The 15,960-nt window shown below is 36.3% G+C and overlaps 1 protein-coding gene across 8 annotated transcripts in view; it reads left to right on the top strand.

Moving 5' to 3' along the window:
* Satb1 (SATB homeobox 1) overlaps positions 1-15,960 on the top strand; it is a 102,428-nt gene that overhangs the window by 41,475 nt on the left and 44,993 nt on the right. For all 8 annotated transcript variants that reach the window (XM_048355938.1, XM_048355940.1, XM_048355939.1 and 5 more), the window contains exons 6-7: positions 7,869-7,980; positions 10,310-10,764. In XM_048355938.1, coding sequence (XP_048211895.1) covers positions 7,869-7,980; positions 10,310-10,764 — 567 coding nt within the window. The remainder of the gene's footprint in view (positions 1-7,868; positions 7,981-10,309; positions 10,765-15,960) is intronic.

The following is a 15,960-nucleotide window of genomic DNA, read 5'->3' as shown; positions in this document are numbered from 1 at the left end:
TATACATAAAAAGGTTACTGTCAAGATGAGTGGCCTGGGCCTGGAAATTAACTTCAGGGCTTTGTATATCAACTCTGTGTAGACTAAGAAGTAAAAGGGCTTTTCTACATCTTGCATGTGGGCTTTTATTTCAGAAAACATTTATTTTAAACTTTACACTAAAGACAGGAACAATGTGATGTGCTTTCATTTGAAAAACATGGACAGAACAGATATATATTCTAGACAAGGTAGAACCATAAAATTCACCTTATAGAATGAAACCTCTGCAACATTATTCCCCTCACTGCCTCTCTGGAGTATTCAATTCAAAACATACATTCCTTCCTACAGAAAAAGATATTCAGATTCCTTAGTTGAAATTAATTAGCATTCAGAAACCAGATAGCATGTTTTTGGGTATTCATGAGATCTCTGTTTGAAAAAAATGTTTTTAACTTGTAGAAATGTGTTGCAACACACAGATGGGAAGAAAAAGAAAAAAAAATCTCTTTAGCAAGCACTGTGTGTAAAAGGAATATTACATTTTGCACGCTCCTGATTGCTCTGTGTAAACAGTTTTTGACATCTGTCTTTATAGTTTTCGAGGAGAGGAAGACTTTGTTAAAAGAATCATTTTTATACAGCAGTCACCATTTCAGTCTTGCTTTACCTGTATTATGAAAGCAGATGGTCTGCATGTCTTTTGAATATTTATAACTATCAAAAACAATCTCTTGCTATTCACCCTTAGGCTTATGAGATGTCAGGACTGTTCTGGTTGAAAAAAAATCATCTTGGGTGTTTACAGAAAGAGGATTACATTAAGCTGAAATGACTATACATTTTCCAGTTTAATATTTGTCCATCAGCTGTTTAATCGTATTTAGATAATTGTGTAAATAAGATGTTGTAGCCCTTGCCCTCTCTGCTGAGGGAGCCTGGAAGCTTTCAACATGGGTGAGCCACCATTTTTCGGATGCTGTTTCTCCTTCCACCTCAGGGAACAGTGAACCCCATCCACAAGTCCTCAGCAAGTTTTGATTGCAGCCCTGTTTTGGGGGGAGAAAATAAAAGTGCACCAAAAGGCAGATCACATGAGATGCCAGGGAGCTGCTGGCTTCCGGGACAGGCTGTTTAGTTTATTAGAGTATATCATAATATGCAAATATGGTAGAGTATGCTTATTACCCTTTAAAGATGGAAGGGCTTTCTCTTCATTCTCCATGAGCACACAGTCCTCTGAGGGTATTTTGGAAAACTTTTGGTATAGTGGGGGTTAACTGTTTTTTTGACTGGAAGCTGAGCAATCAGAGATAACAGATTTTGCTGTGGTTGGTTGATTTGGCAGAAAAGCATGAACAGTTTTGGTTTAAATGATTGAATAACCTGATTAGCATTGTTTTGGGGTGGTTTTTTTTTGGTTGTTGTTAAAGGCATAACAAAGCGATTTTAAGGGTAACCAGATCACACCTCCTCCCCTCCCCAGTTGACGATTTTGTTTTTTGGAGAATGTCTCCAAATGCATATAAACCTATGCATTGGCTACTGAGATACCAAGAAGAAAAATAAAAACACCTACCTTCATTTTCCAAATGTATTACACATATGTACCTACACCATGATTTCCTAGCAGGGGTTTGAAAGAAGATAACATTTGGGAAAAATTATGTAACTTCAACCATTGCCTTGTGTTTTTTGTTTTTCAAATCAAGAGACCTGCAGATTTTTTTGAGCCAAGGTTCAGAATGTTCTAACTGCATGTAAGTCGGGCTTAGAAAATTCCACCCTTACCTTTTCACAATTAGAAAGGTTATAAATAATGTATTTGGCTGAAAAGGAAGCTCAGCCTGTGGCAGATGGTATCATGCTAGAGGACTGGGGTTTCTGCGAAGATGGCGTTCTTTCAGATCGGAACTTCAGCAGACTCGCAGAAAGAACTGAAGCTTCTCATAGGGAGTAGACATGTGCTTTATGAATCTTAGAAAAGCTTACAACTTGGCTCCTAGGATGAGAATATTGTGGCACACTAGGGTTGTGAGACCCTCAGCCAATTTCTGCCGACTTTCACATTGTAGTTCTCCACACTGGAAGCTGGAGTTTGTTTATTGGTTGGTGTACTATGTACTGAGTAGCATTTGAACTTGGAACTTCTGCTGCCTGAGTTTTGTTGGGTGGGTTATTTTATCACCAGAAAATTGATGTTTTTATACAGACTGGCCCCTGAATAGGAAACTTGGCATGCAAGTGTTTATCTTTTTCAGAGTGCTTTGCACAGCTCATAGAAATGTATATACAGAGAGAGAGAGAGACAGAGACCGAGACTGAGAGACTGAGAGAGAGAGAGAGAGAGAGAGAGAGAGAGAGGCGCATGCACACAAGAGTGCTAGCAAGCACTGGAATAACAAAACTACATTGCACTACAACTTCCGAGACATCTGTGTGGATGTGTTTTGAAAAACCTGGGAAGAAATCCTTTGCAAATTAATGAACAAAGGTTCTTGATAGTATGGTTTCTTTTGTGATAACCAGATGCAGTGGATTTTAAAGGTTATATGTTACAATTAAGCTACCATTTCCCTTGAACTTTAAGGGGAAAAGAAAGGAGGAAATCCTGGTTGTCGGCAGTAATGACTTATTTAAGTGTTGGTCACTAGTTGTGCCTAACTTTGTGATGACCAGGACATATTGAGATAAGACCTATGGTTCCTGACATAGAAGAGAATAAATAGTATAGCATATGCCATGGTAGCACTATGTGCAGGATGTTTGAGAAGTTAGGAAGGGTCTTGAAGGAGCAGAAGCACTGGAGAGATACCTGAAGGATGGGTAGGCAGCTGCCAGCCAGAGACTGGAGAGGGCATAAGTCTAGTGTCCAAGACAGAGGCATGGATGTGCCTTCCTCATATCAGCTGCAGAATGCAGACTAACTCCAGAAAATACGCTAAGCTGCATTGTTGGTACACATGTAACGATTTTCTTTTAGTATTTTTCTTTGTGATTTCTTGACCGTACTTGGTACTTAACAATTTATTTAGTACCTTCTTCAATCTTCATAGAAATTTTATTTGACCTGAAATATATCACTTTGAACATTTTGTCTGGTACTCTTCTGTTATTTAAAGCATAGTTGACTGATCTATTCAATTGTGTAATGAAAGCCCGTTGAGGAGGAAGAGGCAGAAGGGAGTCATAGCAATTAACATCTCATAAATTCATGCTTGATGTGTCCCAGGCACTGTGCTAATTGTACCACATCCATTATTTTTTTCATTGTCTGATGTAGAAAGTATGTCTCTACAGGTCACTTGTTCCTAGTGACTTGCCCCATGCTTGGCACTTAGTAGGAATTCAATAAATGTATGATGAATGGATGAAAAAACAATGCCTGAAAGAATGGATTTTCGGAATAACTCCATGAAATCAGTGCTACTATCATTCCCATTTAGCATGGAAAATTGTCAATTAATTGGCTCAAGGCCACACACATCTTGGATATGAATGCAGATGTATATCTATTCTGTTTCCTTAGATGAACATCAGTATGTATTTAATACATGGCAGGGATTGGGCTAGATAATATGGAGCCCTAGTCCTGCATGAACTCATAGTGTAGAACAAGCTTTTGAAATCAACATCTTCTTTGGATTGGTGTAAGAATCTGAAATGTTTCTCTTTTAAAGCATGGGACCTATTCTCAAAAGGCTAAACATAGAGCTCTCCTGTGATCCAGCAATCCCTCTTTCTGTCCACAAATAAGGCCATATTAAAGTTACTAGCATTGCCATGTTCATTGCAGCATTATTTACCATAGTGAAGATATGGCACCAACTCAGATGCCCCTCTGTAGAGGAATGGATCAAGAAGATGTATATATACACAGTGGAGTTCTGTTTTTCCATCAGAAAGAATGATATTGCCTCATTTGTAAGAAAATGGAAAGACCTGGAAAAAATTATATTAAGTTTAGTAAGCCAGACCCAAAGAAAAGTAGGTTGCATGGTTTCCATCATTTGTAGGAAATAGAATATGTTTATGATATTTTTAACAGGGGATCTCAACAACCCAATTGCTTTAATACATAGAACCATATGTAATGAAATATGTCAAGATGAACTAAAAAATATGGAAGAAGCTCCTGTTATGTCCTGTGCATAGTTTTTATTTAATTAATTTATTTTTTAGTTTTAGATTTTTTTTTCTTTCACCTCTCTTAATTTTCTGTACCTTATGTGTTGTATATAAGATTATTTGACCAAGGAAAGGAAAAGGGAATCACAGAAACAGCAGGTCAAAGGATGAACTAATATAATGATGATACTCACTTGACACAGGTTGGATATCAACCTTACAACTTGGGGTGGTTGGGAGTAGCGAGGGTAAGCAGGAGAAAATGAAGGGTAGGGCAACATTGTTTAAAAACAAATGTAATCATTTATCTTACTTATGTAACTGTAGCCCCCCCCCCACTCTGCTCATCACTTTTTTCAATAAAGATAAAATTAGCATACAAAAACCTCCCACAAAACATGGAACCTGGTCTACATCCCATCACCTAGAAAAATAATCATAAATCTTGACTTTCTCCTATTTGTCACCAAAACAACAGGTGTTTCAGATTTTCCAAATATGAAATTGTAATATTGAACGTGAATTTTTGAATTCTATTTGCAGTTTCCCTTCCCTGCAGCTGCAAAGCAACAGTCCACTCAGATGTCATATCCAAGCTGACAACAGGGATCCTGTGTGTGCTGGTACTGGGGCTTGAACTCATGGCTCCATACTCTCACACTTTCACTCATAGTTAGCTCTCTGTTTAAGCCATGTTTCCAGTCCACAAGGAAAAACAAAGTGTATGAGCAGTTTAATTGTACAGATTACTGTATATTGTTACAGTAAAAATATATGACCCTAGGTTATCTGAAGCATAGAATATTTCCCAGCCCTGTAAAAGTACAGAAAGATGGTGATTCCAAAAAGTTGCTTTGGCATGGGTTATAAACCTTTGGATTGATACCTTGCTTGGGCTAATATTTACATGAATCAGAGTTTTCTAAGCACACTCCAGTTGGTATTCAAAAAAATTCACTTCAGATTTTGGGTTACACAGGGGCAGGGGGAAATAGTTGACAATGAATTACATATGGATGCTTTTCTACATATGCGTGATTCTACATAGCACTGTTACATACAGGCTATGCTTAATAAAAATATTTCGGGGGCTTGGAATGTGGCTTAGTGGTAGAGTGCTTGCCTAGCATTCATGAAACCCTGGGTTCAATTCCTTAGCACCACATACATAGAAAAAGCTGGAAAGGGGCGCTGTGGCTCAAGTGGTAAGAGTGCTAGCTTTGAGCAGAAAGAAGCCAGGGACAGTGCTCAGGCCCTGAGTCCCAGGTCCCAGGCCTGGCAAAAAGAAAAGAAAAATTCAGCTTTTTTTCCCCATACACTGTGGATTCTTCCTTTTCCTCCATGCTTTCCTTTTTTTTTTTTTTTTACTGTTAGTATATGCAAAAGTGAAGTGATTGGTAACATTATCTGACTTGCTAATAGATGGTAAACTTGTTACAGAAAGAGACTGGGTCTTACCTACCCTGTCAGTAGTACAATCCAGGCATATATTGGGTATACAATCAAAGAGAAAATTTCTTACCTACAAGTGTTTGGATGTTTGTTACAAATCTCAACAGAATTGAGGTATTTCACATATTTGTAAAAAAGTAAGAAACTAATGCTTAAACTTCTGTCTTCTGTTATATTAACCTATAAGAAGCTGTCAGAATGTCTTGGTAAAGAGCAATCATCAATTTTTTAAAAATTAGGACAAAGTGGAAGAACATCGACTATCATGCATTATCCGTCAGTAGATCTCAGTAGTTTTATTAGTGTATCACTCTATTGATCCATTATTACAAAAGACTGAGTGTGATTGAAGCTGACGGATTGCTCACTGGATCAGGTAATCTTCTGGCTCTGGTTTTGGCAACCTCGCTAAGTGTCTTTTTGCTCTGTGGGCTGTGGGGAGGCTCTTAGTGAAATTGCAAGCTATTGGATTAATGGCAGAACAGCACGAGCACATTAAGAATGTCTTTTTAGAGAAATAATATGTGGAAATGACTATGAAGAAAGTGTAAAAAAAGAATAAAGATATCCAAGGGCCTCTCAGCAGAGATGGTTTGTCTTTTACATAAATAATGCAACTCTAGCTTACCCATCTCTCCCAAGTTCTTGAGCCATCCCCTGAATTTACACATCTGAGGAATGTATGCATGCTACAAAATTAACACTGGTAATGGATGTTGGGAGAATTAATCATAGCCCAGAGAGTTTTACATTAGCCATAGCTTCAAGAAGATAATGATATAAAAATTCTTTTGTCCCCAAACTGGCTTTTCTGGTTGTTCCCTGGTGCTGGAACAAAGCAGCTTCTGTGAACTGTTTCCCCATGGGCCAACAGTAAGTTCTCAGGTTTCTACTCAAAGAGTAAGGGATGACTTGGACTGCTGTTTCACTCCTGACACCCAGTAGGAATTAATTTAGTTGCTATGAAGGGCGATCAAGTTTGAAAGACTCTGGAATTAAGTCAACAGAATTACCAAAACCAAAAGCTTTGGTGAGTGAATCATTTATTTGCTAAAACTGAGGTGGTGGTGTTTTTTTTTTCAGCTTTCTAGTAATATATTAGAATCATTATGTTTCTTCATTTTTATATGTTAAGTGATTGACTTTCTCTAGCTTTTGTTAAAAGATAAAGAGCCAAGTACCAGTGGCTCACAGCTTCAATCCTACCTACTTGGCAGAGAGACTGAGAACAGGAGGATTGAGATTTGAGGCCAGCCTGGGTAGAACAGTAGGCCAGACCTCTTTCCACCTAAGAGCTGGATGCAGTGACTTGCACCTGTTACCCTAGTTGAGACAGGAAGCTTTAACATAAGTAGATCATGATACACCTGAGCAGGAAGTGAGACCCTATCTCAAAATACTAAAATAGGCTTAGTGGTGTGGTTCGGTGGTAAGGTCCTCTGCCTAGCAAGCATGAGGGCTTCTGTTAAAACCCCAGTACTGCCACAAAAATTATGTTTTATTTTAAAGATAAAAATGATGAAATAGAACATTTTCTTATTTTGGGGAATCCTTGGGAAATTTAGTAAGTATCCAAAAGTATGTATGTACTTACTTATATGTATATATATAAATGTTATATGGTCCATTGAAATTCAGAATTCAATCTTTATTATAGATTAAGCTGTTGTTGAATTTGTAGAATTTTTTTCCTCTATCTCTGTGACATTACCCTTGTAACAATGTTAATACATTTCCAATTGAAATCCAGATAATATACATGAAAGTGTAAGAAATGTTTCCTAAATGTGAACGTGCATGCTAATCCCTGGGAATCTTGGTAAAATATGGTTGTTGATTGCATAGGTTTGAGATAGGGCTCGAAATTGTGCGTTTCTAACGGGTTTCTAGGGATTGCTCGTATTGCTTTTCCCTGAACCATATTTTGAGAAGTAAAGATGGTTGCTCCAGACACTGAAAAGCAAAGTGTGTGTTGTCTCCCTGCATTTGGATTCATTGGCACCAATGAAGATTACCAGCTTAGGGGTAGATAGCATTGATGGAGATTGACATATTAGTGCCAGAGAAAATCCATGAGTTTTGATACCTTTGCCCTGGTCTCCATGGGCTGTTGCGTATTACTTAAATAAGCATTTCATTATTTCCTTAATGAAAAATTTTAAAAAGTTGAAGCTTTAGGCTAAAGTGTAAAACCAAAATGCATCAGTTCTCAGTTGATTTAAAAAAAGACTTTTCACAATTGCAATCTTTTCTGTGTTCTGTCTCTTGCGTCTCTGTAATACAAATGTTCTCCTTTCCCCATACAGAGTATGATTTCTTCCATTGTGAACAGCACTTACTATGCAAATGTCTCAGCAGCAAAATGTCAAGAATTTGGAAGGTGGTACAAACATTTCAAGAAGACAAAAGATATGATGGGTAAGCAAAAACATGTAGCTTGCAGTAGCTCCATACCATTCCGTGTCATTTGGGGGTTTATCAAAGTCACATCTAAAGCCAGGTCTTTTGATTGCCCAATTAGAGATCAATTTAGAATGCTTCTTTGGGGGTGGGGAATGGGATGAGTATAATGAGATAATTAAATTCAATAAATGTTTGTGTTTAAATCAGCCAAACTGACTTGGTTGTCAGACATGCAGGAAATCGAGGCGTGAGGAGGGGAGCTGTCATTTTTTTAACATCTCTGTGAAGACCTAACCAGGCCTTGAATAACTAATATTAGCTGTGATTTCTCTCTGAGATAAATCATGCTTTGGGGATTTTTTTTTTCTCTTGTGTGGGAGAATAATACAGGACCCACTTTTAGGGGAAATTAAGCTGTATTAAAGTCTTAACTGAAAGAGTGGAGATCAATGATTTTATATAGCTTTTTCTGGTAAGTAGGCATTTGGGTAATTACATCTTTGCCACCTGCACCAAAACTATCATTGCATAATTTGTAAACTTCTAAAGCCACTGAAGTATCCCGTTTTAACATGCAACTTTAGGTCAACATTTGTTACACAGGAAATCTGACCAAATTATCTGTAGTGTAAAATGGCAGGTAAAGGTTGAATATTGCCTAGGTATTTAGATGATGGTTTTTTCTCCATTTTGAGTTTGTTAGTGTTCTAACCATGTGATTAAAGTTAATGTTTTAATTTCTATTAATATCTTCTTTCACATACTTGTACCTTCCAGATCTCCAGATCATACATTTTAAAATAAAATAGGAATAGGATATTTAATATGCATAGCATTATGCCCTGTTTTAAATCTACTCCTCTTTATCTTCATTACATTCATTTAATAGTAACAACAATAATCACTTTTCCTAAAGAGTTTAAGAGACAAGAGACCCAAATTTTGAGCATGTTTTAGTTTTTAATATTGAAGAAAATCCATCCATCTACCCAAACAGATTCTTTGCCTTTTATAGCTTAGGGCTATAATGAAGACAATGCATCATTTCTGGAATAATTGCTTGAATTACTATTCTCTGTGAATGGCTCACTTGAGCTAGTATCATTGGTAGAAATGGAAGATTTCTTCCCCAATTCTTAGTTATATTTTGCATATATTAGTGACTGTAGCAATATGATAAGTTCCTCTAAATATAAAACCTGCATATTTAATGAAAAGAGAAACGATGATCAAAATAGAGTCTATATATGGGAAGTGGGGTATAAATTTGGAAAGCTTCACCTATTTACATTGAGCTCCATGCTCAGCCTTTCCAGTCAAGAACATCAAATCAACCTCCTCTTTGTAGCAGCAAAGCAGCTGACATAGACTAGCTGACTCAGCCAGGCCACATGATAGTTGTGGCCAAGGGATGAACATCCACCCTGGACAGGTGAACGTAAATTGCAAAATCATGACAGTACCACAGTGGTCCCTGAACAATACCCTCTGTTCCTTCTTTCAAGTTTTTCTTTAATATCTGGTGATAGCTAAAGCTTCTTGAAAAAACGTTTGGGCTGTAGCAATATTGGGCATAGTGATTTGCCATGCAATAAGTCACTTGCTTCATTCTGAGAAATATTTTCATGTAGACTTACCATCCATGATAATTCGATTTAATGGAATAAGCCATATATAAGATAGCCGACAAAGTATGAAACGTAAAAGTCAGTTATGACCTTATTATTATATTGTTACTATTGTATTCATTGTATTATTTCTTTATTATGTTGACTTTATAATTACTGTGATTTAAAAGTTGACTATATATAACATGTCACTTTTTTCTTCTACACTTTTTGCCTAGTTTAGTTTTATATATGTGTATGTGTATGTATATATATATGTATATATATATACATATCTCACATGGAAATATTTACTTGCCTATTATAAGCTTAATTTCATAGCTTAGCTCAGGTTTTCTAGTTGCCATTTAAACAATGATTTTCTTGTTGAAGACATTTAAAGTAAACATCATTGCTCATATATCTTTCTGGGTAATAAGTGAGAATCAGTAACAATTTGATCCTAAAATCTAGTGACAAAGGATTTGGATATAGCAGATTTTATGCTGAAAACTAAATTATACTTCAGAAAATGAGATCCAGCGTATTGTCCCATATTTTCTAAAGAGGGAAACATAAGTACAGGCTGATGAGCTCTGTCTTGAAATGGCCTTGGTTTCATTGCTTTTTCAGTGTGCCCTCTACCTAAATCTTTTTTTGTTTCAATGAAGAAATGATCAGATCCCCATCACTTCCCATTGTTGTCTGAACATGACTTTACTTTTTGTCCACTCTAGTTGAGATGGATAGTTTTTCTGAACTATCCCAGCAAGGTGCCAACCATGTCAATTTTGGCCAGCAGCCGGTCCCAGGGAACACAGCTGATCAGCCTCCATCCCCTGCGCAACTCTCTCATGGTAGCCCGCCCTCTGTCCGGACGCCTCTTCCGAACCTGCATCCTGGGCTTGTGTCAACGCCTATCAGTCCTCAGTTGGTCAACCAGCAGCTTGTGATGGCCCAGCTGCTGAACCAGCAGTATGCAGTGAACAGACTTTTAGCCCAGCAGTCCTTAAACCAACAATACTTGAACCACCCTCCCCCTGTCAGTAGGTCTATGAATAAGCCCTTGGAGCAACAGGTTTCAACAAACACAGAGGTGTCTTCTGAAATCTACCAGTGGGTACGTGATGAACTGAAACGAGCAGGAATCTCCCAGGCAGTATTTGCACGTGTGGCTTTTAACAGAACTCAGGTCAGTTTTGTTTTTCTATTTTCCTGTTGGTTCTCTCTTCCCTTTTCATTCTCTTTCTTTAAACCCATCTTGGCTAATGTTTGTTCTTTTACTCTGTACAAATATATAATAATATATTTATTGTCATGTGATCATATTGCTTGTTCCGAGTAAGGCCCAGGGAAATCTGGTTCACATTGATCTCAAGTCATAGGCTTTAGAAGAGTAGATGAAATCCTGAAGTACTTCTGGCTGGCATTACCCATTATCTCATAGTAGAATTAGAAACTATTCGTAAAAAAGGTTAAGACAGGATATTGGGGATGATTTTGGGCTTCTGGCCTAGTATTTCCATGTTAAAATGCCTATCAAACTAATTATATAAGTATGTTTTGTTGAAGTTCTTCTACAACATTTTATTTTGACACCTTGAGTCTCACTAGCGGTTTCTGTCATTTAGTTCTGTATAGCCATTTTGAAGAAAGATAACATGGCTTATTAGCATAATAAGCTTTTTCTTCTCTGTCAGTGTTATTCTTAAAATTCTTTCAAATCTCATTCTTCAGATTATAAAGCCATAAGGGTTTGAAAGCCATAAGATCTCTGTCACAATGTAGAGGGATAGGGAGCCACCACAATGCATATGGGTGTGATAGTGTTTCACGCTATGGCAGGACATACAAAACAAACCATAAGGTAGGTAAAGGTAGCTTGTAGACCTTCGTTTGCAAACACATTTTCAGACTACCATTGAGATCTGTACCTTTGTCCTCCTGGGAAAATTTCTGTGAAGGTTCTGTCACTATGGTGACCCATCTAGAGGTGACCATGATACTGAGATACTAAGAACAAACATCCTATCAATTAGTTTAAGGTTTCTCAGCTATCTTTATCTTATCACTTGATCAATTATCCATACTGACCTTGTGAGTAAAGTAAGATTTTTGTTGTTGTTGTTTTGGAAACTGCTATGATATATATGGTGTTTATTTTTAGCTAAGGTACACTTCAAAAATCAAAAGAACACCTTTAACTTATGAGACATAATTCTTTTCAACATTTTTGTTTCACCATAGCTCTTTCTTCTGTCAATTTATTTTTGTTTTTCTTTTTGGGGTTTTGTTTTGGTTCTTCTTTTTTTTTGCCTGACTTCATATTTTCCTCTCATATTTGTTATTTTTGTTTATTACATGATTATAAGAATAAAATCCTGGTACAAATATAATCTAGTATTAATTCATTGTTGGCAGAGTTTCCATACCTAAGAGAATCCCAGCTGTGACTTATTTTTGGTTGCCTTAACTAGATTGGGAGTTAGGAGGCCTGACAAAGCCTTTAATTCAGTGTTTGTTTTCAGTTTCTTCTTCTGAGGTTTTTGTACATACATGATTTGTCTTGTTTCTAAAAAGACAGCTACACAAAGTTCTGTCTTGTATTAAAATTGTATGTTTTTTTTAACAAGTTCAGTGTTCTTAAAGCTTAAAAACTGTGTTCATTTTTAGCTAGTAAATTTAATGTGACACCTTAGTTCACTTGGAGGAGAACTGTTAAAAATGGAATGAATCAAAGGTCAACCCTCTGAACAGTCCTCTTTTTGGTACCATTTTTTGTTTCATGCATACAATAAATACTAGTGATTCTTAGTCCTGGGCAAAAAAAATGTAGCACTCCACATAACAATCCAATATGTTGAATTCAATTAAAAGGGCACAGACAAAGAAACATTGACATAGAGACAAGTTATAGACATAGAAATTTACTGATTGAAAAACGGAGCAAGGAGTTGTAACTTATAGCCTTCCGGGAAGTACACAGCACACAGTGAAGAATATGCAGAGTAGATTCACCACGAATCAGTTTTTCTCTTCCAGTTAATGACATTACAGGTACAGCTGCAAAGAGTACTCTTTGCTTTTTGTTTTTGTTTTTTAGTCTTCAATCCTTTCACTGAAAAGATTGCATGACTATAGGATTTATTACCTGCAGGGAGGTAGAATTTTCTCTGAAGAGAAAATTAATAAGAAAAACAGTGATTTTTATTTTTCTGAGGGTAAGAAGAGAATGAAAACTTGGTATAGCTCCATACAGATATTATTTTTTAACTAGCCAGTTTTTTGGGGGGAAAACATGGCCAAGAATTATTTGCCAATAAAAGGGTTTGGTTTTAGAACTTTATGTTGATATTTGGTACTCCTTGGTAGAAATAGATGTCGGGCCATATTTGAAGCTGTTTGGTTTAAGCAGGAGTGGTTTTATATGTATGGAGAGTGTTCACTGATTGAAAATGAGCTTTTACACACGCAAGCACGTATGTATTTTCAGTGGTCATACTTAAAAGTCACGCCCATGCGCCTACACACAGCTGCATTTATTTTAATGATTATACATTCATATGAATGCATGTAGTGTGTTTATTTCAAAGTGTATGCATTTCAATAAAAGCAGGTGCAGAGTGAGAGTAGGGTGTGAGCGTGGAGTACGAAAATACACATGCTAATGCATATGTATAGACAGGGAAGCTCTGCAGAGCCAAATCGCACATCACACATTGCGATGCACTTATTACAATGTGCAGTTCAACCCAAGGTTTACAAAAATGACTGTTGACTGTGGATATGAGATGCAGAGTTATATGATATGGTTGGATAATGGAAGTGTTCCCTATTAACAGTGAGTTTTGAAAGATTCATATAATGATGGCATAGTTAGAGATTGAGAATTCTTTTAGTCATTGATAGCTCTGAGTAAGTTTAAGATCCCGGATTTCATGTTTCATATCTCTATTGAGAATTTTCTCATCATCTTAACAGGGTTTCCCAAATTAAACATAATCCTCTCTTAATAAGACTTACACCTATGATTTAAAAAAGTCTATCATTTATTAAAATTTATGGTGAAATTTATGTAATTACTTGTTGTAAGGATTTTTTTCCTCTTCCAAATTTATGGCATACCTTACTGCTTTAATTGCTATTGAAGACCCAGCTTTTAGAATATGTCATTGATTCCGTTGTGTCTACTTGATACCCTTTTAATGGAAACCTATGGCTGAAAGGAATTGCTAATGTCTTTAGATTTATAATTTTCAATTCACCTCTCTCTAATATTGCTATTTAAAGGTTTTGATACAAGAAAATATAATCTTTAATGTCCCTTAAAAAATGACAACCCAGAGTTTTAACTCTGAACCTACTGTGTAGCTTTCTTCTCCTTTTCCTTCTACCTTCTCCTGCCCCCATCTTGGGCACACTTTATTTTCCAGTAAAATGAAGAATGAAGATGGATTATTCAAAACTGATAACAGTAATGGACCATCATGTAATGTTTTATTGAATTTGAGTTCTGTAAATTATGTGGTGGAGAGAAATTTGCCTTCTTAAGTATAACAGAAATTGCTAGTGTGTTCCTATAATTCTTCACAGTGTAATTTAAGGAAAGTCTACTATCCATGACACTATTGAATAAAAGGTAAAAAGGTGCTATTATCCCAACATGACAGCTCTCAATTAGCTTACCAAAGGACAGAGATAAAGGTCTACTTATAACTTACTTGGCAAGTGTCCAAAGACTAGGTGGAATCTGAAAATAGTCTTTTGCTTGTACAATATGACTAAAAATTCACTATAAACAGTAGAGGCAGACAGCCTTGACAAACATTTTAAATAAGGATATATTCTTTTGAGGAGCGTGATTTCATCAAATTGTATTTTCTTTCTGAGGGCTTTCAAGTTCCATGAATCTGATATAATCTGTTTGAATCAGTGATTACTTTCAAAGAGAAGACAAATGGGAGGCCAGACAGCCTTTTGTGCAGATTGGCAGTCTCCTTCACTTATCTTCTGTTTAAAAAAATTCATAATTAGCTTTTGGAAGTGCTGATAATATTTATTGAAGGGTATTTTTTTCTTTTACAATTACTAATGAATCTTACTTGCAGTAACTTGTAAACTATTGTTGGGATATAAAAATAGATTTTGGAATTTATCAGTAAATTCATTAATTGAAAAAACTTAGGATCTCACTTAACTACTGTGTAATGACAAGGCAGACTAATTTTATGTTTCCACATATACAGCACACATCTAATTATTTGTATGATGTGAAGTCCCAATGAAAGGCAGCTTCTCATTTCCAATAAAATTAATATTCATGAGGTGCTGGTAACCTCCTACGTAACATACAAGTTCTGAAGTTCTTTTTAGAAATGAGAATGAACAATGATTTTGTTCAATTTAGTTCAACAAATTTATTGAGCACCTATAGTGTATGATAATGAAGATAAGTTTTCATCCCATTGTCTCACCAATAAGTAGAGTATATGGGGGCTTGAACATAGTATTTCTAGTACAACGACTCATTTTTGGTAAAAAGAGCCTTGTAAATGTCAATAATGAGTAAGTCCTACTAATGATCTTGATGTAACCTAGCAAGTCTGTATATTTTCAACTATGGAAAATAGGAAAAGGTAGTGGGGGGTAGTTGGGGGGGCAGGGAAGGAGGACGCTTATATCTTAGATCCATAAGTGCATCGGCTCAGATAACCGTGATTTGAATAAGACCAGCATATGCAATCCTGTCTCTGTGTTGATAATAGGCATTTTTGCATGTAGAATTGTTCTAATGTGACATTTAAAAAAAATTAACACTAGTGAAAACATTTTCTAACAATATTTTCAAACATTTCCACCAGGGGGCACTCCCCTCATTGAAAGCTCCAGGCCAAAAGAAAGGTTCTAAAACACAGGAGCTTGTCTACACTGGCTGCTATAGTTCTCTGAGTGTCCCAGGGTTTGAAACATTGCTTTAGACCATCAACATATTCCAGGCAGAAGAACTGCACCTGTTCCAGTAGCATAATTAATTTAAGTGGAAATGAAATGCTTTGCCTCTGCAACACTTGTATGCTTAAATGGGAAGGCATGTCCATGTACAAATATGGGCAGAAGGTAGAGCTCTTTCTTAATTCTCCCAAGAGAGGTGCTATCTTCTGTCTAAGCCATACCATGGCTTAGTCTTACATGAACAAGACATTTAGTATCTTTTTGCATGTGTTTGATTTTTCTCCCTGAATTTCTTTGCTGCTTCAGGAAAAAAGTTTTGGTAGAAATAAGTGATAATATTGCTCCATTATTTACTATTTAAAATATCTAATTTCATTTTTCAAAATGTAAAAACACCCTAAATATTTAGAGGATATCTTTTGCCCTAGTGTATTTA

Source organism: Perognathus longimembris, chromosome 10 (assembly GCF_023159225.1).
Source record: "Perognathus longimembris pacificus isolate PPM17 chromosome 10, ASM2315922v1, whole genome shotgun sequence".
NCBI classification, from domain to species: Eukaryota; Metazoa; Chordata; class Mammalia; order Rodentia; family Heteromyidae; genus Perognathus; species Perognathus longimembris.
The sequence above is the reverse complement of the archived record's forward strand: the minus strand, read 5'-3'. Positions and strand labels throughout refer to the sequence as shown.